The following is a 16,387-nucleotide window of genomic DNA, read 5'->3' on the forward strand; positions in this document are numbered from 1 at the left end:
CGAGTCTTGTTACAGGACCAGTACCCAATACCCAAAGCGGGTGACCTATTCGCAACGCTATCGGGGGAAAGTCGTTCACCAAGCTAGATCTAACCTCTGCTTACGTGACACAGGAGCTGGCTGAACCGTCAAAGAAATTAACGTGCATCAACACTCACAAAGGGCTGTTCATATACCACAGATGTCCCTTTGGAGTTCGCTCGGCTGCGGCCGTCTTCCAGAGGAACATGGAGAGTTTGCTGAAATCAGTTCCATGCACTGTGGTGTTCCAAGGCGACATCCTTATCACTGGCTGCAACACCACCGAACACTTGCACAACCTGGAAGAGGTTCTAAAGGGACTGGACAGAGTGGGACTCAGGCTGAAATGCCCCAAGTGTGTTTTCCTGGCACCAGAGGTCGAATTTCTGGGGAGAAAGATTGCGGCAGACGGCAGGACAGCTCGGTCATGTGATATGCTCCTCCTGTACCATGTGGGAACACAGGGACAACACCAGTGTCCCTGACGACTACATGTGCGGGAAGTGTGTCCACCTCCGGCTACTGACGGTCCGCGTTGCGGAGTTGGAGCTGAAGGTGGATTCACTCTGGAGCATCCACGATGCTGAGAATGACGTGAGTATCACGTGTAGCGAGTTGGTCTTACTGCAGGAGAAGGGTCCACAGCCAGCGAGGGAATGGAAGACCAGCAGGAAGAGTAGTGCAAGGAAGGTAGTGCAGGGGTACCCTGTGGTCATCCCCCTGCAAAACAGATACACCGCTTTGAGTACTGTTGAGGGGGATGACTCATCAGGGGAGGGCAGCAGCAGCCAAGTTCATGGCACCGTGGCTGGCTCTGTTGCACAGGAGGGCAGGAAAAAGAGTGGAAGAGCGATAGTGATAGGCGATTCAATTGTAAGGGGAATAGATAGGCGTTTCTGCGGCCGCAACCGAGACTCCAGGATGGTATGTTGCCTCCCTGGTGCAAGGGTCAAGGATGTCTCGGAGCGGGTGGAGGACATTCTAAAAAGGGAGGGAGAACAGCCAGTTGTTGTGGTGCACGTTGGTACCAATGACATAGGTAAAAAAAGGGATGAGTTCCTACGAAATGAATTTAAGGAGCTAGGAGCTAAATTAAAAAGTAGGACCTCAAAAGTAGTAATCTCATGATTGCTACCAGTGCCACGTGCTAGTCAGAGTAGGAATCGCAGGATAGCTCAGATGAATACGTGGCTTGAGCAATGGTGCAGCAGGGAGGGATTCAAATTCCTGGGGCATTGGAACCGGTTCTGGGGGAGGTGGGACCAGTACAATCCGGACGGTCTGCACCTGGGCAGAATCGGAACCAATGTCCTCGGGGGAGTGTTTGCTAGTGCTGTTGGGGAGGAGTTAAACTAATATGGCAGGGGGATGGGAACCAATGCAGGGAGATAGAGGGAAACAAAAAGGAGGCAAAAACAAAAGACAGAAAGGAGATGAGGAAAAGTGGAGGGCAGAGAAACCCAAGGCAAAGAACAAAAAGGGCCATTGTACAGCAAAATTCTAAAAGGACAGAGGGTGTTAAAAAAACAAGCCTAAAGGCTTTGTGTCTTAATGCAAGGAGTATCCGCAATAAGGTGGATGAAGTAACTGTGCAAATAGATGTTAACAAATATGATGTGATTGGGATTACGGAGACGTGGCTCCAGGATGAGCAGGGCTGGGAACTCAACATCCAGGGGTATTCAACATTCAGGAAGGATAGAATAAAAGGAAAAGGAGGTGGGGTAGCATTGCTGGTTAAGGAGGAGATTAAGGCAATAGTTAGGAAGGACATTAGCTTGGATGATGTGGAATCTATATGGGTAGAGCTGCAGAACACCAAAGGGCAAAAAACGTTAGTGGGAGTTGTGTACAGACCTCCAAACAGTAGTAGTGATGTTGGGGAGGGCATCAAACAGGAAATTAGGGGTGCGTGCAATAAAGGTGCAGCAGTTATAATGGGTGACTTTAATATGCACATAGATTGGGCTAACCAAACTGGAAGCAATACGGTGGAGGAGGATTTTCTGGAGTGCATAAGGGATGGTTTTTTAGACCAATATGTCGAGGAACCAACTAGGGGGGAGGCCATCTTAGACTGGGTGTTATGTAATGAGAAAGGATTAATTAGCAATCTCGTTGTGCGAGGCCCCTTGGGGAAGAGTGACCATAATATGGTGGAATTCTGCATTAGGATGGAGAATGAAACAGTTAATTCAGAGACCATGGTCCAGAACTTAAAGAAGGCTAACTTTGAAGGTATGAGGCGTGAATTGGCTGAGATGGATTGGCGAATGATACTTAAGGGGTTGACTGTGGATGGGCAATGGCAGACATTTAGAGACCGCATGGATGAACTACAACAATTGTACATTCCTGTCTGGCATAGAAATAAAAAAGGGAAGGTGGCTCAACCGTGGCTATCAAGGGAAATCAGGGATAGTATTAAAGCCAAGGAAGTGGCATACAAATTGGCCAGAAATAGCAGCGAACCTGGGGACTGGGAGAAATTTAGAACTCAGCAGAGGAGGACAAAGGGTTTGATTAGGGCAGGGAAAATGGAGTATGAGAAGAAGCTTGCAGGGAACATTAAGACGGATTGCAAAAGTTTCTATAGATATGTAAAGAGAAAAAGGTTAGTAAAGACAAATGTAGGTCCCCTGCAGTCAGAATCAGGGGAAGTCATAACGGGGAACAAAGAAATGGCGGACCAATTGAACAAGTACTTTGGTTCGGTATTCACGAAGGAGGACACGAACAACCTTCCGGTTATAAAAGGGGTCGGGGGGTCTAGTAAGGAGGAGGAACTGAGGGAAATCCTTATTAGCCGGGAAATTGTGTTGGGGAAATTGATGGGATTGAAGGCCGATAAATCCCCAGGGCCTGATGGACTGCATCCCAGAGTACTTAAGGAGGTGGCCTTGGAAATAGTGGATGCGTTGACAGTCATTTTCCAACATTCCATTGACTCTGGATCAGTTCATATGGAGTGGAGGGTAGCCAATGTAACCCCACTTTTTAAAAAAGGAGGGAGAGAGAAAACAGGGAATTATAGACCGGTCAGCCTGACATCGGTAGTGGGTAAAATGATGGAATCAATTATTAAGGATGTCATAGCAGTGCATTTGGAAAGAGGTGACATGATAGGTCCAAGTCAGCATGGATTTGTGAAAGGGAAATCATGCTTGACAAATCTTCTGGAATTTTTTGAGGATGTTTCCAGTAGAGTGGATAAGGGAGAACCAGTTGATGTGGTATATTTGGACTTTCAGAAGGCGTTCGACAAGGTCCCACACAAGAGATTGATGTGCAAAGTTAGAGCACATGGGATTGGGGGTAGTGTGCTGACATGGATTGAGAACTGGTTGTCAGACAGGAAGCAAAGAGTAGGAGTAAATGGGTACTTTTCAGAATGGCAGGCAGTGACTAGTGGGGTACCGCAAGGTTCTGTGCTGGGGCCCCAGCTGTTTACACTGTACATTAATGATTTAGATGAGGGGATTAAATGTAGTATCTCCAAATTTGCGGATGACACTAAGTTGGGTGGCAGTGTGAGCTGCGAGGAGGATGCTGTGAGGCTGCAGAGCGACTTGGATAGGTTGGGTGAGTGGGCAAATGCATGGCAGATGAAGTATAATGTGGATAAATGTGAGGTTATCCACTTTGGTGGTAAAAACAGAGAGACAGACTATTATCTGAATGGTGACAGATTAGGAAAAGGGGAGGTGCAAAGAGACCTGGGTGTCATGGTACATCAGTCATTGAAGGTTGGCATGCAGGTGCAGCAGGCGGTTAAGAAAGCAAATGGCATGTTGGCCTTCATAGCAAGGGGATTTGAGTACAGGGGCAGGGAGGTGTTGCTACAGTTGTACAGGGCCTTGGTGAGGCCACACCTGGAGTATTGTGTACAGTTTTGGTCTCCTAACCTGAGGAAGGACATTCTTGCTATTGAGGGAGTGCAGCGAAGGTTCACCAGACTGATTCCCGGGATGGCGGGACTGACCTATCAAGAAAGACTGGATCAACTGGGCTTGTATTCACTGGAGTTCAGAAGAATGAGAGGGGACCTCATAGAAACATATAAAATTCTGACAGGGTTAGACAGGTTAGATGCAGGAAGAATGTTCCCAATGTTGGGGAAGTCCAGAACCAGGGGTCACAGTCTAAGGATAAGGGGTAAGCCATTTAGGACCGAGATGCGGAGGAACTTCTTCACCCAGAGAGTGGTGAACCTGTGGAATTCTCTACCACAGAAAGTTGTTGAGGCCAATTCACTAAATATATTCAAAAAGGAGTTAGATGAGGTCCTTACTGCTAGGGGGATCAAGGGGTATGGCGAGAAAGCAGGAATGGGGTACTGAAGTTGAATGTTCAGCCATGAACTCATTGAATGGCGGTGCAGGCTAGAAGGGCCGAATGGCCTACTCCTGCACCTATTTTCTATGTTTCTATGTTTCTATGTTTCTATCAGACCCACGGACTCCAAGACGGAGGCCATCATGAATGCACCCAGACCACAGAATGTGATGGAACTGCGTTCATTCCTGGGACTCCTCAACTATTTTGGTAACTTTCTACTGGGGTTGAGCACTTTGCTGGAACCCTTGCATTTATTGCTACATAAGGGTGAAGACTGGGTTTGGGGTAAGTCTCAAGAGACAGCCTTTAATAAGACCAAAAACCTGCTATGCTCTAACAAGTTACTTGTATTGTATGACCCGTGTAAACGTTTAGTATTAGCTTGTGAGGCGACATCGTATGGGGTCGGTTGTGTGTTACAGCAAGCCAATGGATCAGGCAAACTGCAACCGGTTACATATACATCCAGAAGTTTATCAAAGGTTGAAAGAGCCTACAGCATGATTGAGAAAGAAGCATTAGAGGGGTTAAGAAAATGCATCAATACCTATTTGGTCTCCGGTTCGAGCTCGAAACCAACCACAAACCGCTTACTTCACTGCTCTTAGAAAGCAAAGATATTAACACCAATGCTTCGTCCCGCATCCAAAGATGGGCACTAACATTGTCTGCATATGACTATGTAATCCGCCACAGACCAGGCACTGAGAACTGTGCTGATGCCCTCAGTCAGCTGCCATTGCCCACCACCGGGGTGGAAATGGCGCAACCCGCAGACTTACTTCTGGTAATGGGTGCTTTTGAGAGCGAAGGGTCACCCGTCACGGCTCACCAGATCAGGACCTGGACTAGCCAGGACCCTGTGCTATCACTAGTAAAAAGCTGCATCCTCAGTGGGAGCTGGTCGGCGGCCCCAGGGGAAATGCAAGATGAAATTAAGCTGTTTCACTGATGTAAAGATGAATTGTCCATCCAATCAGATTGTCTCCTATGGGGGAATCTCATGGTTTTGCCCAAAAAAGGCAGGGAAATGTTCATACGCGACCTACACAGTACCCACCCAGACATAGTCATGATGAAGGCTATCGCCAGGTCGCACGTTTGGTGGCCTGGCATTGACTCGGAATTGGAGTCATGCGTACACCAATGCAACACTTGCTCACAGTTGAGCAATGCACCAAGGGAGGCCCCACTGAGTCTGTGGACATGGCCCTCCAAACCATGGTCCAGGATCCACGAAGATTTTGCTGGCCCTTTTCTAGGAAAGATGTTTCTAGTAGCAGTGGACGCTTACTCTAAATGGATTGAATGTATAATAATGTCATCATGTACGTCCACTGAAAGGTCCATCGAAATCCTCAGGGCCATGTTCGCCACCCATGGTTTGCCCGATGTCCTTGTTAGTGACAATGGACCATGCTTCACCAGCTCGGAATTCAACGAGTTCATGACCCGCAATGGCATCAAGCATGTCAGCTCTGCCCCATTTAAGCCCACATCCAACCATCAAGCAGAGCCTGAAACGTATAACGCAAGTCTCCTTGCAGATCCAGTTATCTCGGATTCTGCTCAGCTACCGGACGCACCTCCACTCGCTCACCGGGGTTCCCCCTGCATGATTGTTAATGAAGAGAGCACTCAAAACCAGGCTCTCCTTAGTCCACCCGGATCTCAATGATCATGTAGAAACCCGGCATCACCGGCTTAACGTGTACCACAATTGGGCGGCTGTATCGCGTGACATTGAGGTTAATGATCCTCTGTTCGTTCTCAATTATGGTCATGGTCCCAAATGGATTGCTGGCATTGTTTTAGCCAAGGAGGGGAATAGAATGTTTGTTGTTCAAATGTTGAATGGGCAAACGTGCAGAAAGCACTTAGATCAGACCAAACTGCGGTTCATTGGCAACCAAGAACAGTTTGAAGAGGACATTACCATCATTGATCCACCAACACACACCCAACCAGCAATCGACCTCGCGGTCAATCACTAGGATGAACCCACCATGCCCAATAGTCCGATCAGACCAGCCACACCGCAGTGCAGCAATGATCCGACCGACTCACTCATGACAGGCGATCGAACCGGGAACGCAGAGCGCCAGATCACTTCAACCTGTAAATAACTTGTACATAAGACCTTGGGGGGGAGGGAGTGATGTTATGTATGCAAACCTCACCAATGCGTAAGACTTGCCACCAGGGGGCACACCTGTGGGAGACCTGTGTCACCTGTGCACCCTGGGCAAGCAGGTATAAAAGGCAATCCACCATGCTGCTTCCTCATTTTGGAGTCACATTAAAGAGACCAAGATCACAATGGTTTGAGCTTACAACACAGTCTTGTGGAATTATTCTGAACATAATAGTAAGGATGGCAGATTTCCTTCCTTAAAGGGACACTACTGAACCAGATGAGTTTTTATAACAATCCCATGAATGATTTAAAAGAAAATGCAGCCTGCAGTGGCCTTACCTGTAGTTATCGGGATACCTTGCAGACCTGGGATGTTGTCAGGCAGGGTTGACACTATCTTGCACTGGTCCATGTTGGGTTTAGACCAATTTGCCTGATCGTTGTCAACACTCAGCTTACTGCAAAGCAGAACAAACACAGCATGCTTTCACCCTTGTACCGACTATTCCTGGTGCACAGTCCGTGGTGGGGAGGGGGTGGGGGGAGAGAGGTCCGGAGGGGATCACGGTTGTGGAGGGCGGGGAGGCGAGGAAGCCAGGGGGCCGGAGAGACCCATAGTTTCCTGGCTCTCTCACTCCTAAAAAAAAATAAAAAAATGTAACCTTACCCAAGCCTCCTCTGGCTCCAATCAGGTTTCACTGGATACACACATGAGGGAGAAAGAGATAGAAGGATATGGTGATGGGGTGAGATGGAGAGGGGTGGTAGGGGGCTGGTGTGGAGCATAAACACCGGCACGGACCGTGGGGCCGAGCAGCCTGTTCCTGTGCCGTAGGCTCGATGTTAAAAACTGGCAGAGTTTGTCGCCAGTGTCACCTGCAGTGTCACCTGCTCTGACGGTCAGATGTGTGATGCTGATAGGTACAGCAGTGACTGAGCCCACAGTTTTCCTGCAGCCTCCTCACACACCCCAGGATCCCGCATAATCCTTACCATTCTCTTTCGGCGTCGAAATTCGGTTTCCTGGCACACTTCACTCGAGCTTTCTTCAAAGGCGGAGTGGAAGGCCAGGTATACCCCCCCACATCGGTGATCGTCGGGCAGAGGCCTGGCTCTGGAGGGAGCAGGAAGTATGAAATGTTATTGACAGCTGAGCAATCTTATCCAACCGTTGCTAAAGAACATTAATGAAGCAAAACCTGTTGTCAAACAAACTCTTGGTGGCAAGAAGCATAAGGCGGGTGTTATACGAGAGTTTCATCTCACCTGTCGGCGTGAGAGCTTTAAAAGGCAGACACACACGGGCCGACACACAGTGTGACACTTCAGAACATAAGATTTAGGACAAGGAGTTGGCCATTCGGCCCCTCGAGCCTGCTCCGCCATTCAATAAAATCATGGCTAAACTTCGACCTCAGCTCCACTTTCCTGCCTGATCCCCATCTCCCTCGATTCGCCAAGAGTCCGACACAATAACACTCCATGTGCAGCAAACCTGTGTCTGAATCTGACGCTGAATAACTGAGATTTTTAGGGGTTGGGTATTGGTTTCCGCTGCTCCCGACATCCGGATAAAGGATTTCCTGCAATCCCCCACTCCTGATCTTTTCCCGGCAGCCTCCGTTCCTCCGTGCTCGGCCCAGATTCTCTGGGTCCATAGCAGCCAAACCACTGGCCCTTAAAGGGAGCCCTGGAGGGGGCAGGAGGTCCGGTAATGATGTGGGCGCAGATTTGGGAGGAGTAGATATTGCTGCAGGCTCCACAGCATTACCGCGGGCTGTCATTACAGCACTCACACCCCGCTCCAGGTCCCCTTATTAAAGAAACCGAGGGCCCATCTGCCCTCAGGTGGATATAACAGATCCCATGGCACTATTGCGACGAAGAGCAGAGGAGTTTTCCCTGGTGTCCTGGCTAATATTTATCCCTCAATCAACCAAATTTACTAAAACAGATGATCTGGTCATTATCACATTGCTGTTTGTGGGAGCTTGCTCGGCGCAAATTGTCTGCCGTGTTTCCTTAAACTGCCAGAAGGGGTGGTAGAGACAGAAACCCCTCATCGCATTTAAAAAATACTTGGATATGGACTCGAAGTGCCGTAACCTACAGGGTGACAGACCGAGAGCTGGAAAGTGGGATTAGGCTGGGTAGGTCTTGGTCAGCCAGCGCAGACATGATGGGCCAAATGGCCTCCTTCTGTGCCGTAAATGTCTATGATTCTAAGATTACATCAGTGTCTGTAATTAATTGGCTGCAAAGCGCTTTGGGACATCCTGAGGTTGTGAAAGGCGCAATAGAAATGCAACTCTTTTCTCGTTTTACATTCCAAATGTCGCTCACTATAGATGCATGCAATACTTCCTTACTGTTATACTCAAAAACTCTTGTGATGAAGTCCGACATCACATTGCATGTCTGGCCTCAACTGTGATGAGCACTTAGGTGCCTCTCGCCATCATGACTACATCGTCGCACCAATTAAGGTGTCAGCGGATGAGCACCTAGCGTGACAATGTTCCTTCATCTGTTACTTTAACGTCAACCCAGTTATTTTAAATGGCTAGAACAGCAGGCTGAGGAACATCACACAAATCATAGAATCACACTGGACAGAAGGAGACCGTTCAGCCCATCAATCCTCTGCTGGCAAGTGGAAGATCAGCCATGATCTTATTGAATGGCAGAGCATGCTCAAGGGGCCGAATGGCTGACTCTTGCTCCTATTTCTTATGTTCTTATGCTTTTTGGAAGAGCTGTCCAATTGGTCCCCCTCCCCACCCTCCCCACAGCCTGCAATTATTTCCGTTTCACGTACTTATCCAACTCCATTTTGAAAGCCGCGATTGAAACTGCCCGCACTACCCTCTCAGGCAGCACATTCCAGATCCTAACCACTCGCTGCGTAACAATGTTTTTCCTCGTGTCGCCTTTGGTTCTTCTGCCAATCACCTTAAATCTGTGTCCTCTGGTTCCCGACCCTTCCGCTAATGGGAACAGTTTCTCTCGATCTACTCTGCCCAGACCCCTCATGATTTTGAACACCTTGATCAAATCTCCTCTCAACCTTCTCTGTTTCAAGGAGAACAACCCCAGCTTCTCCAGTCTATCCATGGAACTGAAGTCCCTCATCCCTGGAATCTTTCTCATAAATCTTTTCTGCACCCTCTCTAAGGCCTTCACATCCTTCCTAAAGTGCGGTGCCCAGAATTGGACACAATACTCCAGTTGGGGCTGAACCAGTGTTTTATACAGGTTCATCATAATTTGTTTGCTTTTGTACTCTATACCTCTATTTATGAAGCCCAGGATCCCATAAGCTTTTTTAACCGTTTTCTCAACCTGCCCTGCCACCTTCAACGATTTGTGCCCATATACTCCCAGGTCTCTCTGTTCATGCACCCCCTTTAGGATTGTACCATTTAGTTTATATTGCCTCTCCTCATTCTTTCTACCAAAATGAATCACTTCGCACTTTTCTGCGTTAAATTTCATCTGCCATGTGTCTGCCCATCCCAACAGCCTGTCTATGTTCCTGAAGTCTATCCCTCTCCTCCTCACTGCTCACTATACTTCCAAGTTTTGTGTCATCTGCAAATTTTGAAATTGTGCCCTGTACTCCCAAGTCCAAGTCAGTAATATATATCAAGAAAAGCAGTGGTCCCAGTACCGACCCCTGGGGAACACCACTGTATACCTTCCTCCAGTCCGAGAAACAACCGTTCACCACTACTCTCTGTTTCCTGTCACTGAGACAATTCCGTATCCATGCTGTCACTGTCCCTTTTATTCCATGGGCTTCAACATTGCTGCAAGCCTATTATGTGGGTTGGAGAAGTTGGGGTTGTTCTCCTTAGCGTTGAGAAGGTTGAGAGGAGATTTGATCGAGGTGTTCAAAATCACGAGGGGTCTAGACAGAGTAGATAGAGAGAAACTGTTCCCATTTGGGAAGCCACAGAAGTCGGTGAGGTGAGTTGGTGAGTACCTCTCTTTTTTCTATTTACTTTTAATTAGATTTTAAACTAGATAAGGCTAACTAGAGGGATGGCAGTGCAGCTCAGTCATGGAGTGTACATCCTGCGGCATGTGGGAAGTCCTGGACGCATCGCACAGCCTAGACAACCATGTGTGCAGGAGGTGTCTCCAGCTTCAACTTCTCGAGCTCCGTGTTTCGGAGTTGGAGCAGCGGCTGGAGTCAATACGATGCATCGGGGAGGCTGAGAATTACGTGGCTAGCACGTTTCAGGAGGTGCTCACCCCGCAGCTTAAAGGCGTGCAGGTAGAGGGGCAGTGGGTGACCACCAGACGTAGTAAGTGCGCTAGGCAGGTAGTGCAGGAGTCCCCCCGTGAGTCCATCTCGCTTTCAAACCGATATTCATTTCTGAGTATCGGTAAGGACGATGATGCCTCTGGGGAGTGCAGCCAGAGCCAATTCCAAGGCACCACGGGTGGCTCAGCTGCACAGGGGGGAAGGATGAAGAACAAAAGGGCCCTAGTGATCAGGGATTCAATAGTTAGGGGAACAGACAGGCGTTTCTGCGACCGTAGACGTGACTCCCGAACGGTTTTCTGTCTCCCTGCTGCCAGGGTCAAGGATGTCACAGAGCGGACGCAGGGCATGCTGGGGGTGGGGGGTGGAGGGTAAACAGCTAGAGGTCGTGGTCCATATCAGGACCAACGACATAAGTAAAATGAGGGATGAGGTCCTGCAGGAAGAATTCAGGGAGCTAGAAGAAAATTTAAGGGTAGGACCTCAAATGTAGTAATCTCTGGGTTACTAATGGTGCCACGTGCTAATGAGTATAAGAATAGAAGGATAGAGAGGATGAACACGTGGCTGGAAAGTTGGTGTAGGAGGGAGGGCTTTAAACTCTTGAGGTATTGGGACCGCTTCTGGGGGAGATGGGACCTGTACAAACCGGACGGATTGCACCTCAACAGCGCCGGGACCAATATCCTCGCGGGGAGTTTTGCTAGTGCTGGTGGGGAGAGTTTAAACTAGCTTGGCAGGGGGATGGGAACCTGAAAACGAATTCAAAAGGGAAGGAAGTAAAGCAGAAATTGGATAGCAAAAATCCAGAAAGTGAATCTGTAAGACACAGGAAACAGGGCTTATTAAGTAGTAAGCAAGGAGGTCTTCCTGTGCTGAATGGTATATACTTTAATGCAAGGAGTATAGCGAATAAGGTGGATGAGCGAAGAGCACAGGTAGACACTTAGGAGTATGACATTATAGCCATTACAGAGACATGGCTGAAAGAGGGGCAGGTTTGGCAGCTCAATATTCCTGGCTACAGGATTTTTAAACAAGATGGAGAGGTGGGGGGAGTGGGAGGGAGATAGAGGAACAAATATGTAGGCAAATTGCTATGAAGTCTAAAAACCATAGGGCAGTAATAGTAGGGGATTTTAACTATCCAAATATTGATTGGGACAAATTTAGTGTGAAGGGTATAGAGGGTGCACAATTCTTGAAATGCAATCAAGAGAACTTTTTTAGTCAATATATAGCAAGCCCAACACGAGAGGGGGCGGTCTTGGATTTAGTTTTGGGGAATGAAGCTGGGCAGGTTGAAGGGGTATTAGTGGGAGAGCACTTGGGTGCCAGTGACCATAATTCAATCAGATTCAAGTTGGTTATGGATAAGGACAAGGATAGGCCTGGAATAAAAGTTCCGAATTGGGGAAAAGCTAATTTTGCTAAGTTAAGGAGTGATTTAGCCATAGTGGACTGGAAACAGCTACTTGTGGGTAAATCAGTGTCGGAACAGTGGGAGGCATTCAAGGAGGAGATCCGGAAGGCTCAGACCAAACATGGGCCCTTAAACAAAATGGCTGTGAAAAATAATTCTAGAGCCTCCTGGATGTCTAGGGACTTACAGGAGAGGATTAAGAAAAATGGGACGCTTATGTCATATAGCAACGGCTAAATACTATAGAATCTTTAGAGGAATATAGAAAGTTAAGAGGCAAAATTAAACAGGATATTAGGAATGCTAAGAGAGAGCACGAGAAATTCTTGGCCAATAAAATTAAGGAAAACCCTAAGATGTTCTATAAATATATTAAGAGTAAAAGGATAACTAAAGAAAGGGTGGGGCCTATTAGAGACCATCAGGGTAATCTGTGTGTGGAGGCGGAAGATGTTGTTAGGGTTCTTAACGAATACTTTGCATCTGTTTTCACAAAGGAAAGGGGTAATGCAAATACTGCTATCGAGGAGGAGTGCGATATTCTGGATGAAATAAATATAATGAGAGAGGAAGTATTAAAGGGTTTAGCGGCTTTGAAAGTAGATAAGTCCCCAGGCCCGGATGAAATGCATCCCAGGCTGTTGAGCGAAAAAAGAGGAAATAGCAGAGGCCTTGACCATCATTTTCCAGTCCTCTTTGGATCTGGGCATGGTGACGGAGGATTGGAGGACTGCTAATGTAGTACCCTTGTTTAAGAAGGGAGAAAGGGATAGGCCGAGTAATTACAGGCTGTCAGCCTAACCTGAGTGGTGGGAAAATTATTGTAAAAATTCCTGAAAGACAGGATAAATCTGCATTTGGAAATGCAAGGATTAATTAGGGACATTCAGCACGGATGTGTGAAGGGAAAATCGTGTTTGACTAACCTGATTGAATTTTTTGCGGAGGTAACCAAGAGGGTCGATGAGGGTAGTGCATACGATGTAGTATATCTGGACTTTAGCAAGGCTTTTGATAAGGTCCCACATGGTAGACTGGTCATGAAGGTTAAAGTCCATGGGATACAGGGCAAAGTATCAAGTTGGATCCAAAATTGGCTTGGAGGAAGGAAGCAAAAGGTAATGATTGATGGATGTTTTTGTGACTGGAAGGATGTTTCCAGTGGGGTTCCGCAGGGCTCAGTACTAGGTTCCTTGCTTTTTGTGGTATATATCTGTCATGTATCTTACATTATTATATATAACTGTATCCTAACATGCTATACATGACTGTAATAAGATATGACCTGTAACCACCAGCATACCTTACCACCAGGGGTGCACTTGAAAGAGACAGGTATATAAGGGCAGGTCTCAGGCAAGTGCAGCATTCCAGAGCTGTGAAATAAAGGTGCAGGTCCAGAGTGACCTTGACTTCACTACATGCCTCATGTGAATCTGTACCGAGGGGACAGGACTTTACAGTGGCGACGGGTTACGGGATTACAGAATCCACAGAATGGCGAACAACGGATCAGATGAAAAGTACAATGCAGGAGACAATTGGGAGGACTTTATAGAAAGGCTCCAGCAAAGCTTTGTAACCAAAGACTGGTTAGGCGACGATAAGGCAGACAAGAGAAGAGCCCATCTCTTGACCAGCTGTGGCTCAAAAACATACGCTTTAATGAAGGATCTGTTGGCACCCGAGAAACCAGCAAGCAAGTCATCTGAAGAATTGAGCACACTGGTAAGGGACCACCTGACCCAGCGAGCAGCCTACACATGGCCAGACACAGGTTCTACAACTACAGACGCTGTGTGGGCCAGAGCATACCCGACTTTGTGGCGGAACTTTGGAGTTTGGCTAGTTAATGTGAGTTCTCCGATGAACTGAGAAGAGAAATGCTGAGAGACTTTTTCATTGCAGGAATAGGCCACGCAGGCATATTCCGAAAGCTCATAGAGACCAAGAACCTGACCTTAGAGGCAGCAGCACTGGTTGCACAGACATTCTTGGTAGGGGAAGAAGAAACGAGGTTGATTTACAATGCAGGTACAACAACTAACGAAATATTGGAACAAAATATTCACAGCACTAAACAAGCTGCTACCCCCACACACAGACAAAACTGGGAGAACAGGCTCTCAACAGCAGGCAGAAGCCATCAAGGGCCACAGGAACGGCCGTTCACACCTCATCAACCCACAATGCGAGCAATCAACTACAAACTGAGAGAAGCTCAAGAGAGATCAGCTAGACGCAGCTCATTCTTTGGGAACACTTTAAACAATAGAACAGGTCTGTGCTGGAGGTGTGAGGGTGGGCACTCATCAAGGGGATGTCGATTTCAGCAGGCTGTTTCAGAAATTGTGAATATACAGGGCATTTGGCTCGCATGTGCAAAAAAACGGCAGCTCGGCTGGTATACGAATCGGATGGGTCGGAAAGCGGACCAGAAGATGGTGGGGACAGTACCCGGGACACCGGTGTACAGCGGGTCAACACGATCAATGGCCGCTGCTCCTACAACAGGACGCCTCCTATAATGATGAGGGTCCTACTCAATGGGATATCTGTCAACATGGAGCTGGATACGGGAGCGAGTCAATCTATCATGGGCGCTCAACAATTTGAACAACTGTGTCCGCATAGACGAGACAGACCAAAACTCACAAGGGTCGACACCAAACTAAGGACCTATACCAAAGAAATCATACCAGTCCTCGGCAGCGCCATGCTCTCTGTCACACACAAAGGGACAGTGAACCGACTTCCCCTGTGGATTGTCCACGGAGATCCCCCAGCACTGCTGGGGAGAAGCTGGCTGGCAAAACTAAACTGTAAAAGGGATGATGTTCATGCCATGTCATTAGAAGAACGGACCTCCTGCTCAACAGTTATAAAGCGATTTGAACATCTCTTTCAGCCAGGTGTGGGCACTTTCAAAGGGGCCAAAGTCAAAATCTACATCACACAGGATGCTAGACCGGTCCATCACAAGGCCAGAGCTGTACCCTATGTGATGAGGGAAAAGATTGAACACGAACTAGACAGCTTTTGCGGGAAGGCATTATATCACCTGTGGAAGCCTGATGGATCACCTGTGGAAGCCTGATGGATCCGTACGAATCTGTGGGGACTACAAATCTACCATAAACAGAGTCTCCCTACAGGACCAGTACCCGCTGCCCAGAGCGGAGGACTTATTTGCCACATTGGCTGGAGGTAAACTTTTCTCAAAATTAGACCTCACATCTGCGTATATGACGCAAGAATTGACCGAGGAATCAAAGCTACTCACCACCATCAACACACATCGAGGCTTTTTCATGTACAATCGATGCCCATTCAGCATCAGGTCGGCAGCTGCCATATTCCAGCGCAACATGGAGAGTCAGCTAAAGTCCATCCCGGGGACGGTTGTATTTCAAGACGACATACTCATCACGGGCAGCGAACTGACTCCCATCTCCTTAATTTGGAGGAAGTACTAAAGCGGTTGGATCGGGTAGGCCTACGAGTCAAGAAATCCAAGTGCCTGTTTCTCACACCAGAGGTTGAATTTTTGGGCAGAAGGATTGCCGCTGATGGAATCTGCCCAACAGAGTCCAAAACAGAAGCAATTCGCCTGGCACCCAGGCCCCGGAATGTCTCAGAACTGCGCGCCTTTCTCGGGCTACTCAATTACTTTGGGAACTTTATGCAGAACTTAAGCATGCTGCTGGAGCCTCTCCATGTGCTACTCAGAAAGGGGTGCGATTGGTTTTGGGGGGACGCCCAGGAACGCGCCTTCAATAAGGCACGCAACCTTCTGTGTTCCAACAGTGTTTTGACTTTCTTTGACACAGGTAAAAAGCTAGTTCTCACATGCGATGCGTCAGCGTATGGGGTCGGGTGCGTTTTGCAACATGTCAATAGTGCGGGCAAATTACAACCCATAGCTTATGCCTCCAGGTCACTTTCGCGGGCGGAGCGCAAGTACGGAATGGTAGAGAAGGAGGCACTCGCGTGCGTGTACGGTGTCAAAAAGATGCACCAATACCTTTTCGGGGCCAAGTTCGCGTTAGAAACCGACCACAAGCCCCTCACCTCCCTCCTATCCGAGAGCAAGGCAATAAACGCCAACGCCTCGGTGCGAATTCAATGGTGGGCACTCATGCTGGTGTCCTACGACTACACAATAAGGGACAGACCAGGCACAGACAACTGTGCTGAC

At 48.0% G+C, this 16,387-nt stretch overlaps 1 protein-coding gene across 1 annotated transcript in view; it reads right to left on the reverse strand.

Moving 5' to 3' along the window:
- The window catches only part of adgrg4a (adhesion G protein-coupled receptor G4a), a 90,321-nt gene that overhangs the window by 55,942 nt on the left and 17,992 nt on the right, over positions 1-16,387 (reverse strand). The window contains exons 7-8 of the mRNA XM_070882066.1: positions 7,490-7,610; positions 6,836-6,954 (exon numbers count right to left, since the gene is read on the reverse strand). Coding sequence (XP_070738167.1) covers positions 6,836-6,954; positions 7,490-7,610 — 240 coding nt within the window. The remainder of the gene's footprint in view (positions 1-6,835; positions 6,955-7,489; positions 7,611-16,387) is intronic.

This window comes from Pristiophorus japonicus, chromosome 6 (genome assembly GCF_044704955.1).
Source record: "Pristiophorus japonicus isolate sPriJap1 chromosome 6, sPriJap1.hap1, whole genome shotgun sequence".
NCBI lineage: Eukaryota > Metazoa > Chordata > Chondrichthyes > Pristiophoridae > Pristiophorus > Pristiophorus japonicus.